Source organism: Tamandua tetradactyla, chromosome 3 (assembly GCF_023851605.1).
Source record: "Tamandua tetradactyla isolate mTamTet1 chromosome 3, mTamTet1.pri, whole genome shotgun sequence".
Lineage (NCBI taxonomy): Eukaryota > Metazoa > Chordata > Mammalia > Pilosa > Myrmecophagidae > Tamandua > Tamandua tetradactyla.
The window spans coordinates 104,631,163-104,654,771 of NC_135329.1; the positions used below are offsets into that span (position 1 = coordinate 104,631,163).

The 23,609-nt window shown below is 36.9% G+C and overlaps 1 protein-coding gene and 1 pseudogene across 10 annotated transcripts in view; both read right to left on the reverse strand.

The window, feature by feature from the left end:
- Positions 1-5,905: 5,905 nt before the first annotated feature.
- Positions 5,906-6,350, reverse strand: LOC143675733 (mitochondrial import inner membrane translocase subunit TIM14 pseudogene; annotated as a pseudogene).
- A 4,048-nt stretch (positions 6,351-10,398) lies between these two features.
- Positions 10,399-23,609, reverse strand: part of ZRANB3 (zinc finger RANBP2-type containing 3) — a 382,105-nt gene continuing 368,894 nt past the window's right edge. For 6 of the 10 annotated variants that reach the window (XM_077153667.1, XM_077153662.1, XM_077153660.1 and 3 more), the window contains 4 exons: positions 18,360-18,470; positions 16,881-17,283; positions 13,205-13,336; positions 10,400-11,276 (listed from right to left, as the gene is read on the reverse strand). In XM_077153667.1, the coding sequence (XP_077009782.1) occupies positions 11,178-11,276; positions 13,205-13,336; positions 16,881-17,283; positions 18,360-18,470 (745 nt within the window). In that variant the 3' untranslated portion in view covers positions 10,400-11,177. Of the gene's footprint in view, positions 11,277-13,204; positions 13,337-16,880; positions 17,284-18,359; positions 18,471-23,609 lie in introns of all 10 variants that reach the window. The other 4 variants (XM_077153669.1, XM_077153668.1, XM_077153670.1 and 1 more) reach the window with 2 other exon arrangements.

Genomic DNA, 23,609 nt, shown 5'->3' on the forward strand with positions numbered 1-23,609 from the left:
ATCACCTTCTTCTCTGCTATAGAAAACAGTTAAAGGGTTGCAGTAACTGGGAGAGCACTGAATCAGGAAATCACAACTTAAAAAATGGAAGGAAGGGTACATTGGTGCCTCAGGGGTACCATGCTCACCCTCCATGTGGGAGATCCAGGTTCAATTCCTGGACCATGCACCCCCTCAACCACCACCCCCAAAAAAGGAAGGAAAAGCTCACAGAGACCCTGCTGTACCCTCTCCTCCCGAGCTTGAGATCCTATGCTCTTGGCATGGATCCCTGGCTCTATTATAGAGGGAGCAGAGTAACTCTGTGTGTATGCTGGGATGCCTATATGTTGGTGTCGTCTTACCAGGTGGCAGCCTAAAGACTGGACCAAGAAACTTCAAAATGACTCACTCTTTCAGAACTTGCCCTGCAGGCAGAATTAAAATATTATAAGAACCAATAAAATCAAAGCAGTGTAGGACAAAGAGTTATCAGCTTTAATACATACAATAGAATACTCAAGAGGGAGGAAAATTTATTTGGATAAGAAGTGTACTTCTGTAAAAGGGGGAATTCCCTCAGCAATGAGAGCATTCCTAGGAACAGATCCATGCTCAAAAAAAATAAAAATAAAAAAATAAGTCAGACCCTGTGCTTTCACATCAGGCTCATTTTCCTGGAAGGATGAAATAGACAAATTCCTAGAAACACACAAACTACCTACTTTGACTCAGGAAGATTCAGAAGATCTAAAGAGACCAATAACTAGTAAAGAGATGTAATCACTAATCAAAACCTCCCAACAAAGAAAAGCTGAAAGACCAGATAGCTTCATTGGAGGATTTTACCAAACATACCAAGAAGAATTAACAACAATCATGCTCAGACTTTTCCAAACCTGAAGAGGAGGAACACTTCCTAACTCATTCTATGAGGCCAGCATCACCTTAACCACAAACACAGACAAAGATACCACTTGAAAAGAAAATTATAGGCCATTCCTAATGAAAACAGATGTGAAAATCCTCAACAAAATATCAGCAAATGGAATCTAGCAGCACAGTCAAACAACTATATACCATGATCAAGTGGGATTTATCCCAGGTATGCAAGCATGGTTGAGCATAAGAAAATTAATGTAATATAATGCAATATACCTCAATATCAGACAATGGAAAAACCCACATGATTATCTCAACTGATGTATAAAAAGCATTTGACAAAATCCAGGACCCCTTCCTGAAACAAAAATAATGCTTAGAAAACTAGGAATAGATGAAAATTTTCCCACTGTAATAAAGAGCATATGTGAAAAATCCAACACTAACATCATTCTCATTGAGGAAAAACTGAAAGCTTTCCCTCTAACCAGAAACGAGACAAGGAAGCCCACTCTCCTCACTGTTATTCAATATTGTACTGGAAGTTCTAAGCATAGCAATTAGGCAAGAGAAGGAAATAAAAGGCATGCAAAATGGACAAAAAGAGGTGAAACATTCCCTAATTGCAGATATCAGAAACAGTACAAAATCTCATCAAAGTCAGCTACAGGCATGGTCTGTCCTAAGGCACAATTCTCCTCGGTATCGTTCTGGACCTGTAAAACTCAGCACAAGTTATCTGCTGCCAATATACAAAAGAGGGACTGTCATGGGATATATACCCCCATTTCCATAGGTAGAAACTGGAAGGAATGTAGGGGTCATGGGACCCATACAGTTCTCAAAAACCTATAGGACAAACTTCATTAGATCTCAAAGTCTGAGAGTCATTCACCCTCAGGGCTTTAGAAAGCAGCAGTCCTTCCCTTTCCAAGGGCCTATGCAGCAGCCCTCTCCAAACATCAAGATAACACCAGGGATCTCTGCCATCTCCGGGACACAGTCTCAACCCCCATAATGTGGTGGCAGTAAGGCTCTCCCCAAACCCCAGGGAATGTGCTCCACCCTCATAGAGGCCTGGGGCACTGAAACTCCTACCCTCTGCCTTTAGGGCAAACTCACCTTCTCCAAATGCATGGGTGGGTCCTTTTCCTGGCCCAAGTTTTGTTGGCTTCCTTCAGCCCTTAGCTTTCATGGTTTTGCTCTGAAGTTATTTCTCCTCCAATTTTTCCCTTTTCTGTCCCTCTTAGTCCAAGCTGGCAGTGGTTCCATTTATACAGATCCCACAACACTCTTATTGGTGTTCTATGCAGTACACTGGGATCATAACCATTAGACACTAGGACTTTCCACAAATCCTTCCTGGATATCTCCATCTCCAATTCTGGCTTTCTCTGAACTGGCTGACTGGTTCTATATTTGCTTAAATCTTCATGTGGAACACTATTCTCTGCAGTCTCCCTTTTTTAGAAGTTCAGAATTTTCCAGAATATCAGTTTCTGGTTTCCTTGTACCCAAGAGTTCAGTTTTCAGAGTATCTATTTCCTGTCACATTTCACTATAAGATGCAAGGAGAAACCAGGCCAAACTTTTCACATTTAATTTGGAAATACCTTCTGCTAAATATCCAAGTTTGTGGCTTTTAAAATCTGCCTTCCATCTAAAACTAGTAGTCATCTTGCCAGATTCTTCGCCACTTTAAAACAAGGAATGCCTTCCCTTCAGTTTGTAATAACACATGTTTCATGTCTGTCTAAGGCCTTATCAGAAGTATCTTTAGAATCCAGAGTTCTACCAAAATTCTCTTTAAAGCATTCTAGGCCTACTCTATAAAATTCCTTATAACTCTTCCAGAATCTTTACCTTATCCATTTAAAAATGGCTCCAACATGTTTGGTATGTGCAAACTGCAGCCCTACTTCTCTGGTACCAAAATCTGTCTTAGTTTGTAAAAGCTACCAGAATGTAATATATCAGAAATGAACTGGCTTTTAAAAAAGGAATTTATTAAGTTGCAAGTTTACAGTTTAAGGCTGTTGAAATGTCCAAATTAAGGCACCAACAAGAGGTTACCTTCATTCAAGAAAGGCTGATGCCATCTAGAACAGCTCTGTCAGCTGGGAAGTCACGTGGCTAGCATCTGCTGGGATCTTTGGGATCTGGACACCACTCTCAGCTGCGAAGGCACATGGCGATGTCTGCTAGCTTTCTCTCTCAGCTTCTTCAACAGCTTTCCCCAGGGGCATTTTTGTTCTTCATCTCCAAGGGTCTCGGGCTATGTGGGCTCTATTGGCTCTGTCCAAAATGGTTCCCTCTCAAAGGGCCCCAGTAAGCAACCACATCTTTAATGGATGGAGACACATCTCCATGGAAACCATCTAATCAAAAGTTACCACCCAGGTGCATGGGTGGTTCAGTGGTTAGAATGCTTGCCTTTCATGCAAGAGACCTGGGTTTGATATCTGGACCATGTACCCCTCCCCCCCCCAAAAAAAGTTACCACCCATGGGTGGTACAATGGTGGCTTAGTGTGGGGGAGAGTTCTCACTTGCCATGCCAGAGACCCAAGTTTGATTCCTGGAGCCTGCCCACACCCAATGTTAAAACATTGAATGAAGCTGAATGTGAGAGTGATAGAGGGAGGAGGGTTAGGGGCACAAATGAAATCAGAAAGAAAGATAGAAGATAAAGACTGAGATGGTATAATCTAGGAATGCCTAGAGTGTATAATGATAGTGACTAAGTGTACAAATTTTAAAAATGTTTTTGCATGAGGAAGAACAAAGGAATGTCATTACTGCAGGGTGTTGAAAATAGATGGTAATTAACATTTAAAATTTTAATTTACGTGTGAGACTAAAGCAAAAAATGTTTATTTGGTACAAAATTTATATTTTGACTAGCACATTTCCTAATATAACTTATGTAGACCGCTTAACTGAACACAAGTACATGGAACCTTGAGTAGGACATGAGATTTTGTTCATTTGTCCAGAGTGATGCCCCAATAAATCCCAGCGTGATTTGAACAGTGAATAAAAAAGTATTTGCAAAGTCCCCTAAAGGGAATGGTGAGAAGGGGAAAATTCAACTTCCCCAAGTTGAATTCTTGATATTCTCACAAGCAGTGCAGACAACCAAAGCTATAGGCTGAGCCACCAATCTTGGGGTTTGTTCATATGAAACTTAACCCCACAAAGGATAGGTCAAGCCTACTTAAAATTAGGTCTAAGAGTCACCCCCAAGAGAACCTCTTTTGTTGCTCAGATGTGGCCTCTCTCTCCAGCCAACACAACAAGCAAACTCACCACCCTCCCCCTGTCTATGTGGGACATGACTCCCAGGGTTGTGGACCTTCCTGGCAATGTGGGACAGAAATCCAAGAATGAACTCGGACTCAGCATCAAGGGATTGAGAAAAACCCTAGAATGAGCTGAGACCCAGCATCAAGGGATTGAGAAAATCCTCTCGACCAAAAGGGGCAAGAGGGAAATGAGACAAAGTGTCAGTGGCTGAGAGATTCCAAACAGAGTCGAGAGGTTATCCTGGAGGTTATTCTTACGCATTAAATAGATATCACCTTGTTAGTTAAGATGTAATGGAGAGGCTGGAGGGAACTGCCTGAAAATGTGGAGCTGTGTTCCAGTAGCCATGTTTCTTGATGATGATTGTATAGTGATATAGCTTTCACAGTGTGACTGTGTGATTGCGAAAACCTTGTGTCTGATGCCCCTTTTATCTACCTTATCAACAGATGAGTAAAACATATGGAATAAAAATGAATAATAGGGGGAGCAAATGTTAAAATAAATTTAGATTGAAATGCTAGTGATCAATGAAAGGGAGGGCTAAGGGGTATGGTATTTATGAATTTTTTTGTTTTCTTTTTATTTCTTTTTCTGAATAGATGAAAATGTTCTAAGAAATGATCATGATGACAAATATGCAACTATGTGATGATATTATGAATTACTGATTATGTAGAACGGAATGATCAAAAGTTAAGAATGTTTGCTTTGGTGTTTTTTGGTATTTAAAAAAATTTAAAAATTAATTAAAAAAAAGAAAAAAAATAGTACACTATAACACTCCCCCCCCCCCAAAAGTTACCACCCACTGTTGGGTGGGTCATATTTCCATGGAAACAATATAAAAAAAAGATTCCACCCAGCAATATTGAATGGGCATTAAAGAACTTGGCTTTTCTGAGGTACACAAGATTCAAACTGGCACAGCTATAGCCCATTGTCTACAATAGGGTTCTCTATGTTATACAGTCCTTGTTTTATCTTTTAATATTTATTCTAGTAACGCATGACCTAAAGGTTCCCCTTTAAACCACATTTACCTATAAAATTCAGTGCTGTTAATTACACTTACAGTATTGTGCTACCATCACCATCCTCTACTTCCAAACATTTACAATCAACCTAAATAGAAATTCTGTACAAATTAACCATCAAATCCCTATTTTGCTAACCCCAATCTATCCCCTGGTAACCTATATTCTAGATTTTAACTCTATGAATTTACTTATTATTCTTAGTCCATATCAGTGAGACCAAACAATATGTCCTTTTATGTCTGGCTTATTGAAGTCAGCATAATGTCCCCAAGGTTCATCCATGCTGTCACATGCATCAGGACATCATTCTTTTTATGGCTGAAAAAGATTCCATTATAAATATTTACCACATCTTATCTGTTGATGGACACTTGAGTTGTTTCCACCTTCTGGTAATTGTGAATAATGCCACTATGGACACTGATGTTACAAAAATATCTTGATAAAACAAGAATAAAGCAGAGTATTTAAACTTTTCAATTTCAAAATGTATTGCCAGGCTACAGTAATCAAACCATTGTGGTAGTGGCGCAGCTACAAACATAAACAAATGAAACACAAATCAGTTTTCAGAAATAAAAACCCCTGTATCTATGTTTAACTGATTTTTTTTCTTAAAATTACAGTGTTGAGGCATTTTATTATAAAAAGTTGGTAATCATATACATAAACTAACAACTTAAAATTTTCATCATACATTTACCTTATTTTTTTAGCTTGACTTTCTAGCAAATCTTTATCTTCATTGATTTTGACTGCTAAATAATGAGATCCTCACTTGTCCGGGTGATTTAAGAGCATAATTCATTGATGAGCAGTTCTTATTTTTCCTTTATTGGCAGTTGGGCTTACACCTAGTATTAATGCTACTTCCTGTTTTGTCATTTTGGGTTCAAACCTACCTCTGTAATAGCCGCCACTGAAGGCAGATTTTGGAAGACTTTGAAAAACTTGGTTTACTGGAGGCTCCACATGCTTCATGTCTTGCAAAAACATAATGGCCTGCAAATCCTGCAGCTGCAATGGTCAGTCCAACTGCTACCACTGTACTGGCCATAGCTCCAGACCCGGCTCCCTTACCTCCAAGCGGGAGCTTACTCATCACAGCCCGCGGCCTTGGCCATTTACGCACGCCTTGGCCCCAGAGCCTTGACTGTTCAACTGATTTTTGACAAAGAAGGCAAATCCAGTCAATGGGGGAAGAACAGTCTCTTCAACAAATAGTGCTGAGAAAAGTAGTCCATACAAAAGAATGAAAGTGGGCCCCTACTCTACACCATATAGAAAATGGATCAAAGACCTGTGGAAATTAAAACCATAAAATACCACCATACACCCACTAGAATAGCTACTATAAAAAAAAAATGTTGACAAATGGGGAGAAATAGAAACCCTCGTGCACTGTTGGTGGGAATGTGAAATGGTGTGGCTGCTGTGGAAAACAAGAAAACTGGAAAAGTTAAATATAGAATTTCCACATGACTCAGTAATTCCATCTCTAAGTATATATATCCCAAAGAACTGAAAACAGGGACTAAGACAGACAGCTGTATACCAATGTTTATAGCAGCATTATTTACATAAGTCAAAAGGTGGAAGCAACCCAACTGCCCATTAACTGGTGAATGGATAAATAAAATGTGGTATATATAGCCAATGGAATATTATAAGCAGCCATAAAATGAGTGAAGTAAGCCAGACACAAAAGGACAAATATTCTATGAGCTAATATATATGAAATACCTAGAATATGTGCGTACATGGAAACAAGAATTAGATTACCGGTTACCAGGAACAGGGTTGGGAGGTGAGGAATATGGTGTTAATGCTTAATGGGTGCAGAGTTTTTGTTTGAGATGATGAAAAAATGTGGGCAATGGATGTTGGTGATGGCAATACAACATTGTGAATGTAGTAACACCAAGTATTGTACAGTCGAACATGGCTAAAATGGGAAATGTTATGCTGTATATATGTTCCACAATAATTTTTTAAGAAATTGAAAACAGGGATTCAAACAGATATTTGTATACCACAGTTCATAGTAGCATTATTTTCAATAGGCAAAAGATCAAAACAACTTGAGTGTACATCAGCAGATGAATGTATAAACAAATTGTGGTATATACATACGAGGATATTTTATTCAGCTATAAAAAAGAGTGAAGTTCTGATACAACATGGATGTAACTTGAAGATACTACATTGCATGAAAGAAGCAACTATTATTTCTGTTCAGTTACTTTTATGTGCTAAGGAGACAGGTCATTGGCCCCTATTGTAAAGATAGGCCTGGGGTTTCTTCTCCAGCTGGTTTTGGGCGAAGCATAACTGCCTTCCAGATAAGATCCCACTTCCCTGAAGGAGGTGTGCCAGGGTCCTGACTGGATGTAGTGGAACCTAGTATCAGATGGCTTGACTGTGGCTGCAGACCCATACCATACTCGCCTACTTCATTCATCTTCCTTAAAACTGACATTTGATTTCCATCTGACCCTGTCTCATTTGCTTCCAACTGCTTCCAAATTTGATGTGAGGAGAAAGGCAGAAAAATTATCACCTCCAAACCTCCCAATAAGTTTTCAACACAAAAATACATCATCAGCAGCATAGCAATGCTGCATGTATATCTTTTTTTAAGTATCAATTTGATAAAAGCCAAGGCATAAGTAAGTCATAGTTCTCTAGAGAATATTCTGTGGAAACCTGGTAAAATATGTAGGCTTACACATAGGTAGTTCTAAAACTGAAGGGTGGCCATCTGGAGTTACAACCAAGAAGAGTAGCTGTGTGGCATTCGTGCAAACTGTATGGGCTGAGCAGCTGCTAGTTACCATGGTAGTGTTTTCTTTAGCTCATTTCGTAGGCCAAGCCAAAACTATGTGTATCTTTCTTAAAAAACATTAGTTGTCATACAGATAATCTGTAATTTGGGATTTCTGCAATCCAATGATAAAATCTGGTTGTAGACAAGGGAGATGTGTAAGAGCAGAGACTGTGAAGTAGCAAATGCAAAATAATTAACAATATTTTTTAAGTGTTTCATATGCCAATTTCCAAAACAAAAAAAGGTATAAATACAAAAAGGTGGTAAGAACCCAGAATGTATTTCAATATTGATAACATCTGTTGGCAGTAAATACAAACACAACGAGGGTAGCAAAATAACTGACAAAATAGAGCAAGTGACAAACTTGTAATGAGATAGACATTCCTTTGGTGATTGGATATATAAATAGATTTCTGCAGCATCTAGAAACTCATAATTTTCCACTTCAAAAGATTAAAAGGAAGTATGAGGGACAAGATAATAATATGCAACAGAAAATGAGATATTTATATAATCTATTTCTGATGTTTTATATCCATGATTCCATATCCTTTAAGTAAATATAATTGTTCCATTTCACTTTAAAGAATTTTAAAAATCATTTCTTTGATATATAAAGTGCTTCATAATTTTATTTCTAAAAAATACATATTTCTAAAGAATAAACATTTTAAATGTTACACCCAGGGATCAGGAGAAGAGATTCACGCCATTAGCAAGCCACAAGGGCAGAAAATTCTTTTTCCCATCCAGTTAAGAGCATATAGAAAGGTATTCATTTGTCACAGGAAAATCTCCCCAGGAAATATACATGAAGCTGTGATTAATGTTGAGAGTGGGTTTCTTTAAAAATCCCAAACAAAATCACTTCCATGGCTCTGGGGTTGTTAAAAGCTGTTTTACCAGTCATCAGAGACTGTTTTTGCAGATAGCAAACACAAAGGAAAGCAACACCTGTGTGTTGTTCAGGTCCGTGAGTCAGTTGTGGGCAGGAGGTCCCAACTACCCACAGCCAAATCAGCTGCATACAAGTCTGGGAAAAGCACTGCCTTTGCTGTCCTCAACCCCATTTCTCAGTGCAGGCAGTCCGTACTTGTGGATTGTAAACAAGCTTTGGCTTGTTCCTCAGCTATCACTTTCTAGTTCTGTTTCCTGGATCCACAGCCTTTTCTTTTCTAAGCCTAAACTGTCTTGTCACTTCTTTGAGTCTTTTCAGAGCTGGGCCCATTCTTCTTCACTTAATCTATGCCTTCTGCATGGTAGCAGTTGTCTTCTCCCCTGTGGAGCGCCCTGCTTTTTCTTCACTTTCCGATCTTCACTGACGCTTTCCTTGTCCTTCTTTCAGAAGCTCCCATTTACAACCTTTAGCATCAGCTTCTCTTTCATACTGTGAGGATGAAAAACCAGCCTCCCTAAGATGCCCCTACAGGATCTACCTACTGATGTCTTTCCATTAGATCTCAACGTGCTGCAGAAGTAAAGTGGATCAAATTAAGGGAAGGCAGAGCAGGAAAGGATGGGGATGAGCCAGTCACCATCCTGTGTGGCAAATGCTTGTTGTTCCTGACAATGTTTTTAAGTGGTCAGACTTTTGAAACCTGGTGTAAACAGAGACCATTTTCATGAACCATTTCATCTCAAACTGTCATATAGTGCCTATATCTGAGAATGTCCTCCCTAGAATTACTGTCTCTGATCAAAGAGTAAGCTATACTCAAATGTGACCTACTTAATGCAAACTCTCACTTGCAAACATCCCATGCTGGAGGAAAGCCACGTGCAGGCTCCTCTGCTTTCAATCTTGTAGAATCCTAGGTTACCCTGGAAATGAGGTAGAAACTTGCAAAGAGCTTGACCAGCAAAGCAGAAAGGAGGCCAAAGAAGGCGCAACTGAATTTGTAAAATTAACAGTATTTTATGTTATACAGTGAGTTAATTATGAAATTAGTAACAATTTTGGAAGGAAAATTCATGATTGTACAATCTTTCTAAAAATAATTCCTCTATGTTATAAAAAACTGGCTACTAGGTAAAATCGGAAAATGCTAAAGCTAATGACGGTTTATATCAAAACAATATTTATGAACAAGTGCCTTTTGTGAATCTTCCCTAGATCTATATTTTGTGTATTTCTGAATCTTAGCCTCTCACGATTCCGACATATTGCAGATTATGCCCAGGTTTTATGTCATGACTCTTAAAAAAATATCAATAACATATTCATATTACTCCTGTGCTTTTTAAAGTATATATCACTCGGCCGTACTTTACTATAAAATATTTGATCATAATGAGTTTTTAAAAAAGAGGTACTGGAAGCATAATTTTTAATGAGACACGATTTTAAAAACAGAAAATAACCACAAGGCAAAGGGTGCTTTGACAGTAAGCTTAGTTTAATGCATTACAAAAATAAAAATAAAAATAAAAATAAAGCTTAAATGTCATTTTACATTTTATGTTTTCAGGTTTTTAATAATTTCAAGAATTACTTTACCCAGAACCCCCAAATTGTTCACAAATTCCACAGGTACAATTAGCCTATTTTCAATGCATCATTTCAATAAGGATGGCTGGCTAAGAAATAAAGCCAAAAAGGTAATAACCCAAAGTGTGTAGCCTAAACCCATTTTGGAGGTATTTAGTGAAAAAGGTCTCTTGCATACTAAGCAGGGCTGTCATGCTTGGTCCAGAATTTCTGAATGAGGATAATCTGTCTACAAAATGTCCCTTATGATTATGCAATGTTCCATTTATAACTAAACAGTCCAAAACAAATATTAAGCCAACAGCATTTTTCAGGTAAACCAAAGAGTATTTTTCAAACACAACTGAAGCATAATATAGTGATTATGGTATAACCAGGGAGAATTACAGGCTTAACAAAACCTTGCTGGACCACAATTGAGCATTTGCTTGAAATCAACAACACCTTAGAAATATTTAGCGTTGTATCTCAGTTTCTATTAAGTACCTTTAAAAGATATTCAACACCAAAAGTGTTTAATATAAAATAAAGAGCACTGATTTATTGATTTGTGTTTGAAAACTTTCATTCTTACAAAATTAGACGAATGTGAAAAAATCCTGATATATTCTTTCACGTAAACCATTTGCCATCCATTCACATATTTTTACACTTCACATCTTTACTAAAAATCGTGTGATGTCTGATCCATGTTTTGATGCCAGAGACTGTCTTCTCACCTGGCTTCTTTCTTTGGCTTGTTTGGCAGTTCTCTAAAAGTTAAAAAATATGCATGCATATGTACGTTAGGAAAAAAAAAATCACTGGCTACAGAAGCTCAAAAACTCTTTGCATTTTGTCAATCTGGAAACATCTGCCTTGTTGCCATACCCACTTGCCAGCGCTTTGCTGTTATGGGCTTCCCACATCACAAGGCAAAGTACCCAGTAGCTCTGGTAAGTGCCCTGAGATCAAAGGCTCATGAGGATGATTCTGAGGTGAAAATACACAGCTTTGGGGAATGTCCTACCACTCGGTGAGACTATGAATTTAGGGCCTAGAAGAGGCCCTGATCCTTCTCATCCAAGTAGAAACTCATATGGCATCTTGGGATTTTCCACAGTACAGTAGGCAGAAGGCCCTCATTTCCCATTTTCTAGGCCTAGAAGCCATTCCCAACTCAAGAGACAAGCCAATGCAGAAAAACAAAATGAGATAGATCAAGACTGGATTCCTTTTCTGCTTAACAAATAAATTTTTCATAAAAATCTCAAAAAGTAATTATAGAGGAAGCTGTATTTCCTTTCACTATTTCATAATTCTCTTATAGGTCTTGAATGTGTACATCATTTGCACAGGTGAGAAATCAGATAGCTTTTTCCCAAATTTGACATTGATGTATGTGTGAAGTGATCTCGGTGAAAGAGGTAGGGAGACTAAAAACTAAAAACAAACAATATAAAAACACCCACCTATATGACTTGATCCCATTTATGTAAAATTACATTTGTAAAGAAATTGTGGAATCTAAAATATTAAAAGAAGGATAATAGAGAGCTCATTCAAAATGAATACTGGCAAAGAATCTGAATGCTCTCAAAAGAGTAAATACAACTGATGAGCATTTTCTCAAAACATCAGTGTCACTAGTAAACAAATCAACAAATTGACAGCAGGCCATTTTCTCTCCCATCACATTAGAACTCACTGATGCAGGTTAATGAGCATGCTCCTCTGCTCCCGGGGTTAGGGGAGCACAACAGGTTATGGTCCCTTGGAAAACTGTTGGAATAAACTCCTACAGTTTCCAAAATGTCCAGACACTTTGACTCAGTAATTTTAAATCTTTCAAGAAAAGGACTCAAACTGTATTAAACAGTTTGCGTACAAAAAATGTCCCTGGAGCATTATATAAAAGAGAACAAAACAGAAATGCCTTGAATGTTCATCAGTATAGGAATGGCGAAGTAATGATGGATAGATATTTACTCAACAGACTATTATGCAACTGCTGTAGATGATAAACATTATGAATGGTTGGAAAACATGGAAAAATGCTTAAATCTTGCCTATAAGTGTACAAAGTTGGCTACAAAGTCACATGTTGGATATATGCTTTTTTCCTAAGATTATCTGAACAGGTAGGTTCTAATACCTTCTGCTGGACTGCCTGTTTAAAAAATTCACCCTGGTAGACAAATGATAGAATAGAAGGTAACTGCTCCATGATATGCCTATGTTACTAGGCTTCATACTTTGGCCAGCAATTCAGTCTTTGCATGTTGGACTGAGTTGGTCCTAGAGATAATTTATCAATGTTCTCAGATATTTCAGTATGTCCTTACTGCAAACAACATGTGCCACTGATACAATTTACCCCAATTCACTGAACTTCTGAGGGCCTGGATCTCTTCAAGGCTGTGCAATATGTAAGTTGTATTTATTTTCTTTTAAGTGGTGGTGAAAATTTCCTCATCCTAAAATGAATTTAAAGGGAAACAGCTTCTCTTGCATCTGTGACTGAAAACTTACATAGGCCTCAAGATAAAACCCAAGTGTTAAGTGATCATAGGAATAAAACGCACCTTTCATTAGCCAGACCAGAGAAATCAATTCACACACATAATCTTTCAACTTGAATGCAAAATTTTCAATCTGATTTCTCTGGGTGGAGTCAAACTTATCTGTGGGCTTCACTGACCTCTTTGTGACAGACTGTACAGAGAGTCTGAAGGTTGTCCAGGGAGCATTGCCCTCCTCCATTGTAGACTGGCTTGATGTGATCCACCTGCCAGAAATGTCCTTCTCCTGGGTTTCTTATAATTTCATTTAGCTGCAATAAGAAAACAGGATCAGCAATTTTCAACATACACTGCAGGAATGGTTGGTTTTTGCATTGTGCAATATGTGTATATAGCAAAATCACAGGGAAAAATACATTAGGAGGACTCTTTACAGCTTTTTATTATGAGTGGGGAAAAAAAACCTCTGGGTTAGCAATTTGAAGGCAATAAAACAGGTTTCTGAAAAAGTTTTTTCCTTACCTAAACCATTAAAGAATTTACAAGCAAGTATAAAATAGTAAGAATCCCGACAGACTCGGAAATATCAGTTGCTTTTGCACCTTTGGGTTAGTTTACATATTCAGTGTGCCAAAACAGAAAAGAATAAGAACAGACTGGACAGTAATAAGCTCTGAATATTAATGACTCAAGCGATTTTTCATTGTTGAATTAAATACATTTGTTATTTCACCAATGATGGTTTAAATATTAATAACTATCTTCTGGAATTTTTATGGTATTCACTAAGAAACTTTCCAAGTTACACAGACTACAATGAAATTTCCCCAACACATCTCTCTAACTTGTATATTTGAAATAAGCAAAGATGGCATTTAAAGCATTCATAATTTAGGCCAGTCCTTAAATACAAACTTTATATTTTACCAATGATGATCTACATTAAAATGGGATGTATTTTAGCATTTTACCTGAGGTTGTAAAACCAACTCAGACCATAACAGAACAGTTGTTTAAATATTGCAAAAATGAGTATAAAGGTCATTTTTATTTTCTACATCTTGGCAAGGAAGAAGTTATAATGCCAATTTCATGGCTATTAAACATGGAAACTTTGAGCGGTTCTAAAGCACTTTTAAGAAAGCTTGTCAAACCAGCAGGACAGCACAGTGACCTGTTCAATGGTGCTCAGCCCACAAGGAGCCCAGACACTCCAAGACTCTAGGAGCAAGAAAAGCTGAAGCAGTAACCTTTGTCCTGCTGAACTTGGTTACAGCTTGCCTTACATGGACTGCTATACCGAACTTTCCAAATGCAAGTAGATGATATACAATGATTTATATTTTTGAAGTTGGTATTGTGATAAGCAACCACAAACAGCAGTCTTGTGCATCAAGCAAATGCTATACACTCAGAAAAAGAAAATCCATTTTGTTTTTGCCTTTTGTAAACAATTCTTTTACTTTGAGCAGTTTCCCCTCTGACAGACGTTATGATCTGGAAGGTGCGCCTTTGTTCTACAGCAAATCACCTGGGCCACTCTCCAACATTCTACATTCAACCCTTGAAAGAAGCACTCCCTTTTTGGCTTTTCTCAGTCTGAGGAAATCCGAGGCCTGAGGTGCTATGCATCCCCTGACTACTTTTGTTATTTGTTGTGTATTATGTTACTTCTGCATTCCTAGACAGGCTGCTTTGCAAATGTGCTTGAGTCATTTCCTTCTGTGCCTTCTAGACGTCTCTGCAGAAGCAGCAGACAGTAACTGGAGTCTGGACAACACCCCGGGGATGGGGGCAATATGATAGTCTACAATTAGACCAAAGAATCTTTCAGGAACTCTGGACATTATTAGAGAAATATGGTAGTTCACTAGCTCTCAAAAACATGCTTATTCATGTTTGCAGAAATGCTTATTAATTAATTCAATCCTAATTCAGCAATACTAAGTAAATTAAAATGTATGATTTGTATAACTGGAAGGAATTTATCTAATATTTTAGTGGGCACAGGGGAGTCAGGAGTGATCCCTTTTTACTGTGGTAAAATATATATAACCTAAAACCTAAAACTGCAACCCATACCAAACTCTGAAATCTGTTCTACAACTAATTGTTGTGAAGTGCTTTGAAATTTATTGGTTTTTTGTATATATGTTATTTTTCACAAAAAAGAAAAAAAAATATTTCTTCTAGCCTCCAGTGTTTTGGAGAAGCTAGAAGGAAAAAGTTTGAAGTAGTGGAATGATAATCCATAAGAAAATCTGAATCTGTTCTGTAACTATTTGTTGAAGCATACTTTGAAAATCATTGCTTTTTATTTTGTTTATATGTTATATTTAAAAATAAAAAATGTTTATAAAAACATAATTTATACAGGATAAAATCTGCCACCCTAACTTTTTAAGTGTACAATTCATAGCATTAATTACCCTCACAATCACCACTATTTCCAAAATGTATCATTGCCCCAAACAGAATTCTACCAATTATGCAGTTACTCCCCATTTCCCACTTCCCCTAATCCATTGGTAAACTTTAATCTACTTCTGTCTCTATGAATTTGCCAATTCTAGATATTTCATATAAGTGAAATCATACAATAATTGTCCATTTGTGTCTGGCTTATTTCACTTAGCATAACGTTTTCAAGTTCCATCCATAGTGTAGTCTGTATTAGAACTTCAATCCTTATTATGACTGAATAGTCCAATGTATGTATTTACCACATTTTTTTTTATAATTCATCTGTTGATGGATATAGGGTTGTTTCCACGTTTTGGCTATTGTGAATAATGCTGCTATACACATTGGTGTACAAGTATCTGTTTGAGAGGAGTGGGCCTTTTTAATTAAGCATGCTACAAAATTACACTTTTTGCCCTAGTTTGAAATTTTAAAGTGATTAGAAAATAAAATTAAAAATCCAATTGAGTTTTGCAAATCTAAGTGAATATCAATGATAATGTGCTAAGATAATATTTTATCATGAATTGCCCTACGATTACATTTTACAATGGAATGAACATATCTAAGTGCCTTCTCATTGTAATGAACTATGATTTTGAAGCCTTTCGTCATTAACATTAACATGAAAACTGGAACAACCTGGCAATAGGTTCCTCCTGTAATGATACACCATATGTTAATATCGCTTCCCCAAATAACTGAATCAGAATCTAATTAATCTCCTAGATTGTACAACTATTATTCAGGAAGTACAAGAAGATAGGCGAACATGTTAAACACCACCATGAGGATACAGAGAGATAAATTCAGAATGCAGAAAATCCTTCTACCAAATGTTTCAGCTTCTTCAACAATCAATTGTGTGTGTATATATATATAAAAGGGATGGGGTACTGTTATAGATTAAATGGAATGTAAGAGGTATACAGTCCAAATGCAATGTATGGGACATCTTTTGATCCTGATTTGAATGAAACAAGTATAAAGAGACATTTTTGAGACAATCTTAGAAATGATAAATGGACTTATTATTATTAAGGAATTATAACTGTGTTTGGTATAATAATGGGTATTGGAATTATGGTAAAATAATAAAGCCCTTATCTAGTAAAGACACATAGTGAAGTACCTAAAGGTGAAATGAAATGCTGTCTGGGATTTAAAATATTCCAGGAGAAAAAAAGAAGTGAGGGGAGAACTGATGAAACAAGAATGACAAAATTTTGATAACTGTTGGAGCTGTGTAATGGGTAAACAAGTTCATTATTCTCTCTACTTTTGTATATATATTGAAAATTCCTATATGAAATAAAGTAAGTTAGCAATTCAATATCGTTCACTCAGAACAATGTTGCCATTCACTTGTCAGATGATTCTATTATAATTTACCTGTTCTAATGGAAGCTTAGAGGTCCAGGTAATATCCAGTAGATTCTTCCTCTGACTTTTAGGGGCATCTCTCAGACGTAAAAAGAGTTCGTGGGCATTCAGATTACATAGTTGACACACACCATGTTCAATTTCAAATACTTTGGCTCGCAGGTAACTGTTACTAGATCGCATCCAAAACTCCTCCTGACATTTTAAAGAGCAAAATCGTGAATCCCAAGCATTCACTTTACCCTCTTGTTTAGATTGGCAAGTGGGCTGCTGACAGTGCAGGCAAAGTGGATTTCCTTCATTATCCACAGCTTGCAAATAGCCTTTGGGTGCAGAAGGCTTCACAATGAGATCAGCTTGGTCTGTGCAGGGATTTAGATATAGGATGCCGGCTTCATTTTCAAGAAACTTTCTATAATTGAATAAAACATTTAGTTGGTAACTAATGAATGATTAATATAAATGGTCACTGCTTCATATAACAGTCTTGAAAGTTTCTATATTAGTTAGCAGTAAACAATAGGACCCACAGATTTTGTGATTCAGTGTGGAAGAGAAATAGTTTTAGTCAGCACTCTATATTCTATGTCAAGTAAAGGAGAGTGGTGTATTAAAAAAAATTGATTTTAATAGGAATATATTACCTCTCATGGGAATTTAGATGCTTAAACAAACAGACTTTGAAATATAAAGAAAAGCTGGAAAATGAGAAATTGTAAAATGCTTCTTCATGCCCGGAAAGAACAAAGTGGATGTTCTAGGCTGTTCTAGTCCCAATTCTTGGTGGCTACCTGGTTCTCTCTGTGTGCTGGGTCACACACCTCATTAGGAAAGAGAACCAAGAGTTTTAGGATCACTCTCTTCAGCATCTGTGAGCTTTCAGAAAACAGAGTCTTCATATCAGTGAAGTGACAACAAAGTAGTTGACAGCATTCATGGGAATTTGGACAGAGACTTGCTGAATATTATGCTTCCTACAGATAAACTCCAAGTTGACCAAATTAGAACTAGAATTGGAACATGAAAGGACTCATGCTCAATTTGTTAGAAGAAAGGAAAAAAGTACATTTTTTCATTAGATCAAAAAGCCCTCCATGTTCTGGAATTAACCATAGCAGCTTTGCCTATTTCTCATGGTTCTGCTTGAAGGATTAAAAAACAAACAAACAAACAAACAAAAACTTTTTTTGATAGAAAGAGCTCTAGATTGGGGAAAAGAGCCTAGATCTTGATGTCAGATCTCTTAGCAATGATCACCAGGGCCTTGGACGTTACTTATCCAAAAGGTCTCTGTGTCTTTCTTCATCTCTAATTTCTAAATTAGATCTTGAGGAGTTTATGTGCCTCACAGGGTTGTTATGAGGACCAAGGAGCTATTACATTGGGAAAGCTCTTTGTAAACTGTCAAGTGGTCACACTAATGTAAGGGATACTATAAAAATTCATACATAAATTTAAAGGAGTAGTCTTATTACTATCGGGTCTTACTTTGCAGAAGAGTCCTGGGACTTCAATGCCTTTATGATCAGACGGACATGGCCCCCGTCATTCCTCACCTTGTTCACTGAGGCTACAGCAACATCTTCCTTGGTTAGGTACCTAAAATAATTACATGTTAAATAACAGTTCCTCTATTTCACATCTGTACTGTTCCTTGCAAAAGTAATAGGAAAAAAAGCAAGGTACAAGTCTATTCATTGTACTAATACTAAAGTTAAGAAGTGGAATTTTTTGCCTTCATCTTGGATTCCATTATGTGATAAATATAGCTCTTTGTTCTAAATTAGTTTTCACAGGATTTACTTTTCTAAGAAATCCAAGAGTCATTCATTATTTTTTGGACCATTTTCTTTTAAGTGGAAAAAGGAGTGGGTATAGGGAAAAGAAATTATCAAATGCACACACAAATCACAGCCTTAAGTAAACAGCTTCCCAAGCTATGCAGGAAATCTCAAACTGCATTTTTACCTCCTTCCTGGCTTCCCTTCAAGGTATCTCCAAGTCACCTTACTCAGTTATAATGATATCAGTATATTTGGGTAAAGTGATTCTCTTTTTTCAGTTAGTTAGGTTCAATCACATCTTCAATAACCTTAAGACTGTTTCTATTATTATGAGCCCATACAGGGTTTATTGAATCTTCCAATGAAAAATAAAGCCACACTTGATGTGGGAGTTAGCACCTTATATACAACACTATCAATACCACACAGTGGTTTAGGGACTTGAAGTAAAGATTAAAGTTACTCTGATTAAAGGTGATGGGGGTAATTAAGTAGGTGAAATTCAATTACCCAATTAATTCCTTCTAATTAGCATGGCCCAGTTTCACTAGTAATTTTCACCAATTGCAGACTTTTAAAAATTAGTTTAAACATGAATCTTCACATTTTTGAGTACTTATTTGGTAGCTTGACAATGAATTAACATTAAATCACAATGAAATTGTGTAGTTGTAGGTAAACTTTTAGAAACTTGCTTCTATGTTGTCAAGGTTAATTTAATAATAAACAGATTTCCTTTTTATAAACTACTTTTATTAATTCTTGATTAGGTTATACATGCACATGAATTAAAATTCAAAACGCAGACGCTAGAGAAAATGGTGAAGAGTAAGTTTCTTTCCCACACCTAGCCTTCAAATCTTGTGGCATTCTTCAAGAATTACCTCTGTTGTTAGGTTTTTGTTCGGTTGTTTGTTTCCCTTTATTAGAGATGTTGTGGGTTCACACAACAATCATGCGTAAAATTCAGGATTCTCATATACCACCCACCACCACCTTGCATTGGTATGGAACATTTGTTACAACTGATGATAGTATATTTTAAAAATTGTACTGTTAAAGTACATGCTTTAACTCAGGGTCTCCTGTTGGTATAGCTGGTATAGTGTAGCTCCATGGATTTTTTTGAAAAAATTTTATTCTATTACATACATATAATCTAACAGTTCTCCTTTTAATCATATTCAGATATTTATTTCAGTGCTGTTAATTGCATTCACAATGTTGTGCTACCATCAGAAACAGCCTTTTTTTGTGTATAGGTATATCACTTTTATTTATTTTTGCATTTTTAATTGAAATATAATTAATAAAATTCATCATTCTGAAATTTACAATTCAGTGGATTTTAGTATATTCACAGGGTTGTATGACCATCAATGAACACTAATTTCAGAACATTTTTATCACTCCAAAAACAAATCCTGTACTCATTATCAGTCACTCCCCATTATATCTGTTCTTTTAAAAGCCAAATGGCAGCACTGTATACAGAATAATCAGCACCTTGGCCTTTTTATTTAAACATGCATCTGAGCATGTTTTTCCATATTAGTATATACAGAGTTGCCTTATTCCTTATGATGTGGATAAACCCTACAATATATCCTTCTAGTCTTTGATTAATAGGCATTAGGTTGTTCCAGTCTTTGTCATTCACAAACAATGCTGTAATGAATCTCCTCATACATGTCATATTATAAATATTAAGCATATATAAAATAAACTTCCCAGAAGTAGGACTTCTGGGTCAAAGGTCATGGTACATTAAATTTGGAGAGATTATAACAAATTGCTGTCCTCTGAGTTTATGCCAATCTATGTCTACCAGCCATCCATTAGTATCTGTTTTCTCACACTTTCACAGGGTATGTCATTTAAAGAAAAACCTCTGGTAACAGTGATAGGTATCTCATCATAGCTTTAAATTTCTGTCTCTCCTATTAAGAGTAAAGGTGAATATCTTTATATATGTTTGCATTTTCTACCTGTGTGTCTTTATTTAAAAAAATAAAAGTTAAATTACAGAGAATTCTTTCAGAGTTCCTTAACTTTCACTCTTGAGTTCCTAAACTTTCTTAAACCATTTTTTTTCCTTGACAAAAACACTTCCCTGAAGTATGTCTGTGGATTCTAAATGAATTCAAAAGCTTCCTAGCTTTGATGGGGAAAGGGATATTAAGCTTTGTCTCACATATCATTAAATGTTTAAAAACTCAGAAGCCTAATTCATAACTTTAAAGGTGCTGAGAAATAGATCCAGAGACTCAGGAGCTAAAAATAAATTCTTTCTTTCCCATAAGATTAAGCACAAATTTTAGTAAACCACAAGAAACAGATTAATCAACCACAAATTAGGGGTTGACAACTTTTCAAATCCTATTGAAAGTTGCCAATATGCAATTTTCCATTGAGGTTTGCTAGGAAGTTCATGGAAGTATACTAACTCTCAAAAGGATTACGGTAAATCCCAATTCTGGCAAATAGGGAAGGGAGAATGTTGTCAGATAAACCAATTTCTGGATAGGGATGAAAGTGGAAAGTGGTAATTTTTGCAGGATAAGAGGTGCATGCATTGGAAAATGGCCCATACCACTGAAAATAGTCCTGGCCTCTAGGTTGCTGACCTGCTTTGGTGATTGGCTGTGGCTATAGGTTAACTAGGTGACATTCTGAACTGAAGAGAACTCGAACTGAGTCAGAACTGCCTCTGAAAAGGGAATTCACTTAGGAACTAAAGCAATAAAGGCCTGGTGAGCGTGGCTTCTATTCACATTTAGGAGTGAGCTACTAAAAAGCTGCCTAAAAGATCTGAGTTTGCAGGGGTCTGCCAACTAGTGGATGCCACTGGAGAATAATCCAGTTGGAGATCTAGCCATTCCTTTTGGGGAAATCCCCAAATGTCTGTACCTAAATGTCTTTTTTTTCCCTGGGGTATTCAATTTTTTCAGAGATGAATTCTCTAATATAGGAAATAAATGTGGCTGCTGGCATTCTGGGAGCTGAGCAAAGACAGGAGTCTGGGGAGGTTAGTTTTCAACATGATTCCTTTCCTTTGATTTCTGCTGAGTCTGGTGTTTCCAAGTCTGGGGCCTCTGTGGTTCAATTTCCAGGAAAATGGGATAGAAAGGGATCAACGGTCTTAACTGCTCTTCATACAGACTTTCAATCACTGCTATTATTCAGCCCCATCTTTCACGTCTGCTTTCGGAAATACATGGTTACTCCCATTTATTGAAATTTAATGGGGTTCTGCAGCAAGAACTGGATGATTCCTGATGATATCTGCCAACCCCCACCCTCTATTTGCAAGTATAAAGATTTCATATTTGTGGCTCTGCTAAACTAGTTTCCCTGGAGGCCTGCCTCTCCTGCTTTTCATCTGTTTATTCACCAAGATCTCTCTCTATACATACCTTCTAAACACCTTTCCTCTTAACTTGTGTGGTAGGCAGAATTCTTAAGATGTTCCTCCAAGATTCCTGTCGCTGGTTATTCAATCAAACACTAATCTAGATATGGCTAAAAAGGGGTTTTATGAATGTAATTAAGGTTACTAATTAGATGATCTTAACATAGGGAGATTAACTGGGTAGATGCAATGGAATCACCCAAACCCTTTTAAGCAGCAGCAGAAGGTAGAAGAGTCAGACAGATGAAGTAGAATAGGAGGGAAGAGAGAGAAAGCAGAAAGGGAAGTCAGAAAGATACTAAGCATGTAGAAGGATTCAGGGCACTGTGCTGGCTCTGAGAGGTAGGGGTCCAGGCGCTATGACCAAAGAATGGCCTCTAGGAGATAAGGGCAGCCACACAGCTGAAAGTCAGCAAGGAAAAGTGGAACTTCAGTCCTTACTTGCAAGGAATTGAATTCTGCCAATAAGCTGAATGAGCCTGGAACTAGATTATTTCCAGAGCCTCTGGAAAAGAGCCCAGCCAGCACCTTGAATTTGACCTTGTCAAAGCCAGAGTACAAAAACTGGAGGTGCCAACTTGGACTTCTGACCTATAGAACAGTGAGATAATAAATTTGTGTTGCTTGAATCTATTAAATTTGTGGTAATTTGCTAAGGCAACAATAGGAAGCTAATACAACTTGTATCCCCACTTCCATGCTTGCTCTTTTCAATCTAATCTTCCAGATGCTACCAAAAGACTAAAAAATAAAAATCTGATTATTCACCCCACTGCTTCCATATACAAGTTATATGCTTAATAGGTAATCTACATATAATTATGTAAAGAACACTGTGCATCTCACTGTGGTTAGTACTGGTTTTGTAAATCAACATTGGCTTTTATATGTGCAACCATTTTTTCTGAGATGGTACTTTAAGTGGTCATCCACATCTAATAGAGAAGGAACAGAGAAGAGTATTTCAAAAAGTGGTTAGAGTGGGCTGTAAATTCAGCTAAGAAGGAAATTATGATCATGTGAGAAACAGAACACTAATACTTCAGTAAGACTGTGGTTGCAAAAATGAGAAAATGTAGAGGTTGGAAGAAGTACTGAGAAAAATAAAACAGGCATGTTTTTGGTACGTGTATGTGTATATACATATATGTATGTGTGTGTGTGTGTGTGTGTGCGTGTGTGGAAATGTGCATATATAAATAAATACACACATATATTTTAAATGTATTTTATGTAAAATAATACATGCTTATGGGAAAAAATTCAACCAGTACAGAAGAGCTTAGGCAAGATTCTAAAACTGGCAGCTCATGGCTAAATCCAACCATTCAAAAGGCTTTGTCTGACTCACAGTTTTTTTAAAATCTGAATTTGAATGGCTTTAGAAAGGTGATACATTTTCCAATTTGCCACAGTCCCATTTCCATACCCCATCATTTTCTAGTTTTACAGCTGACTTGATTTATTCATTTATGTCTCCTGCCTTGCTTTTAGGCATATGAGTTTGGGATTCTGGCATAAAGTATGAAGTAAAGTTTCTAC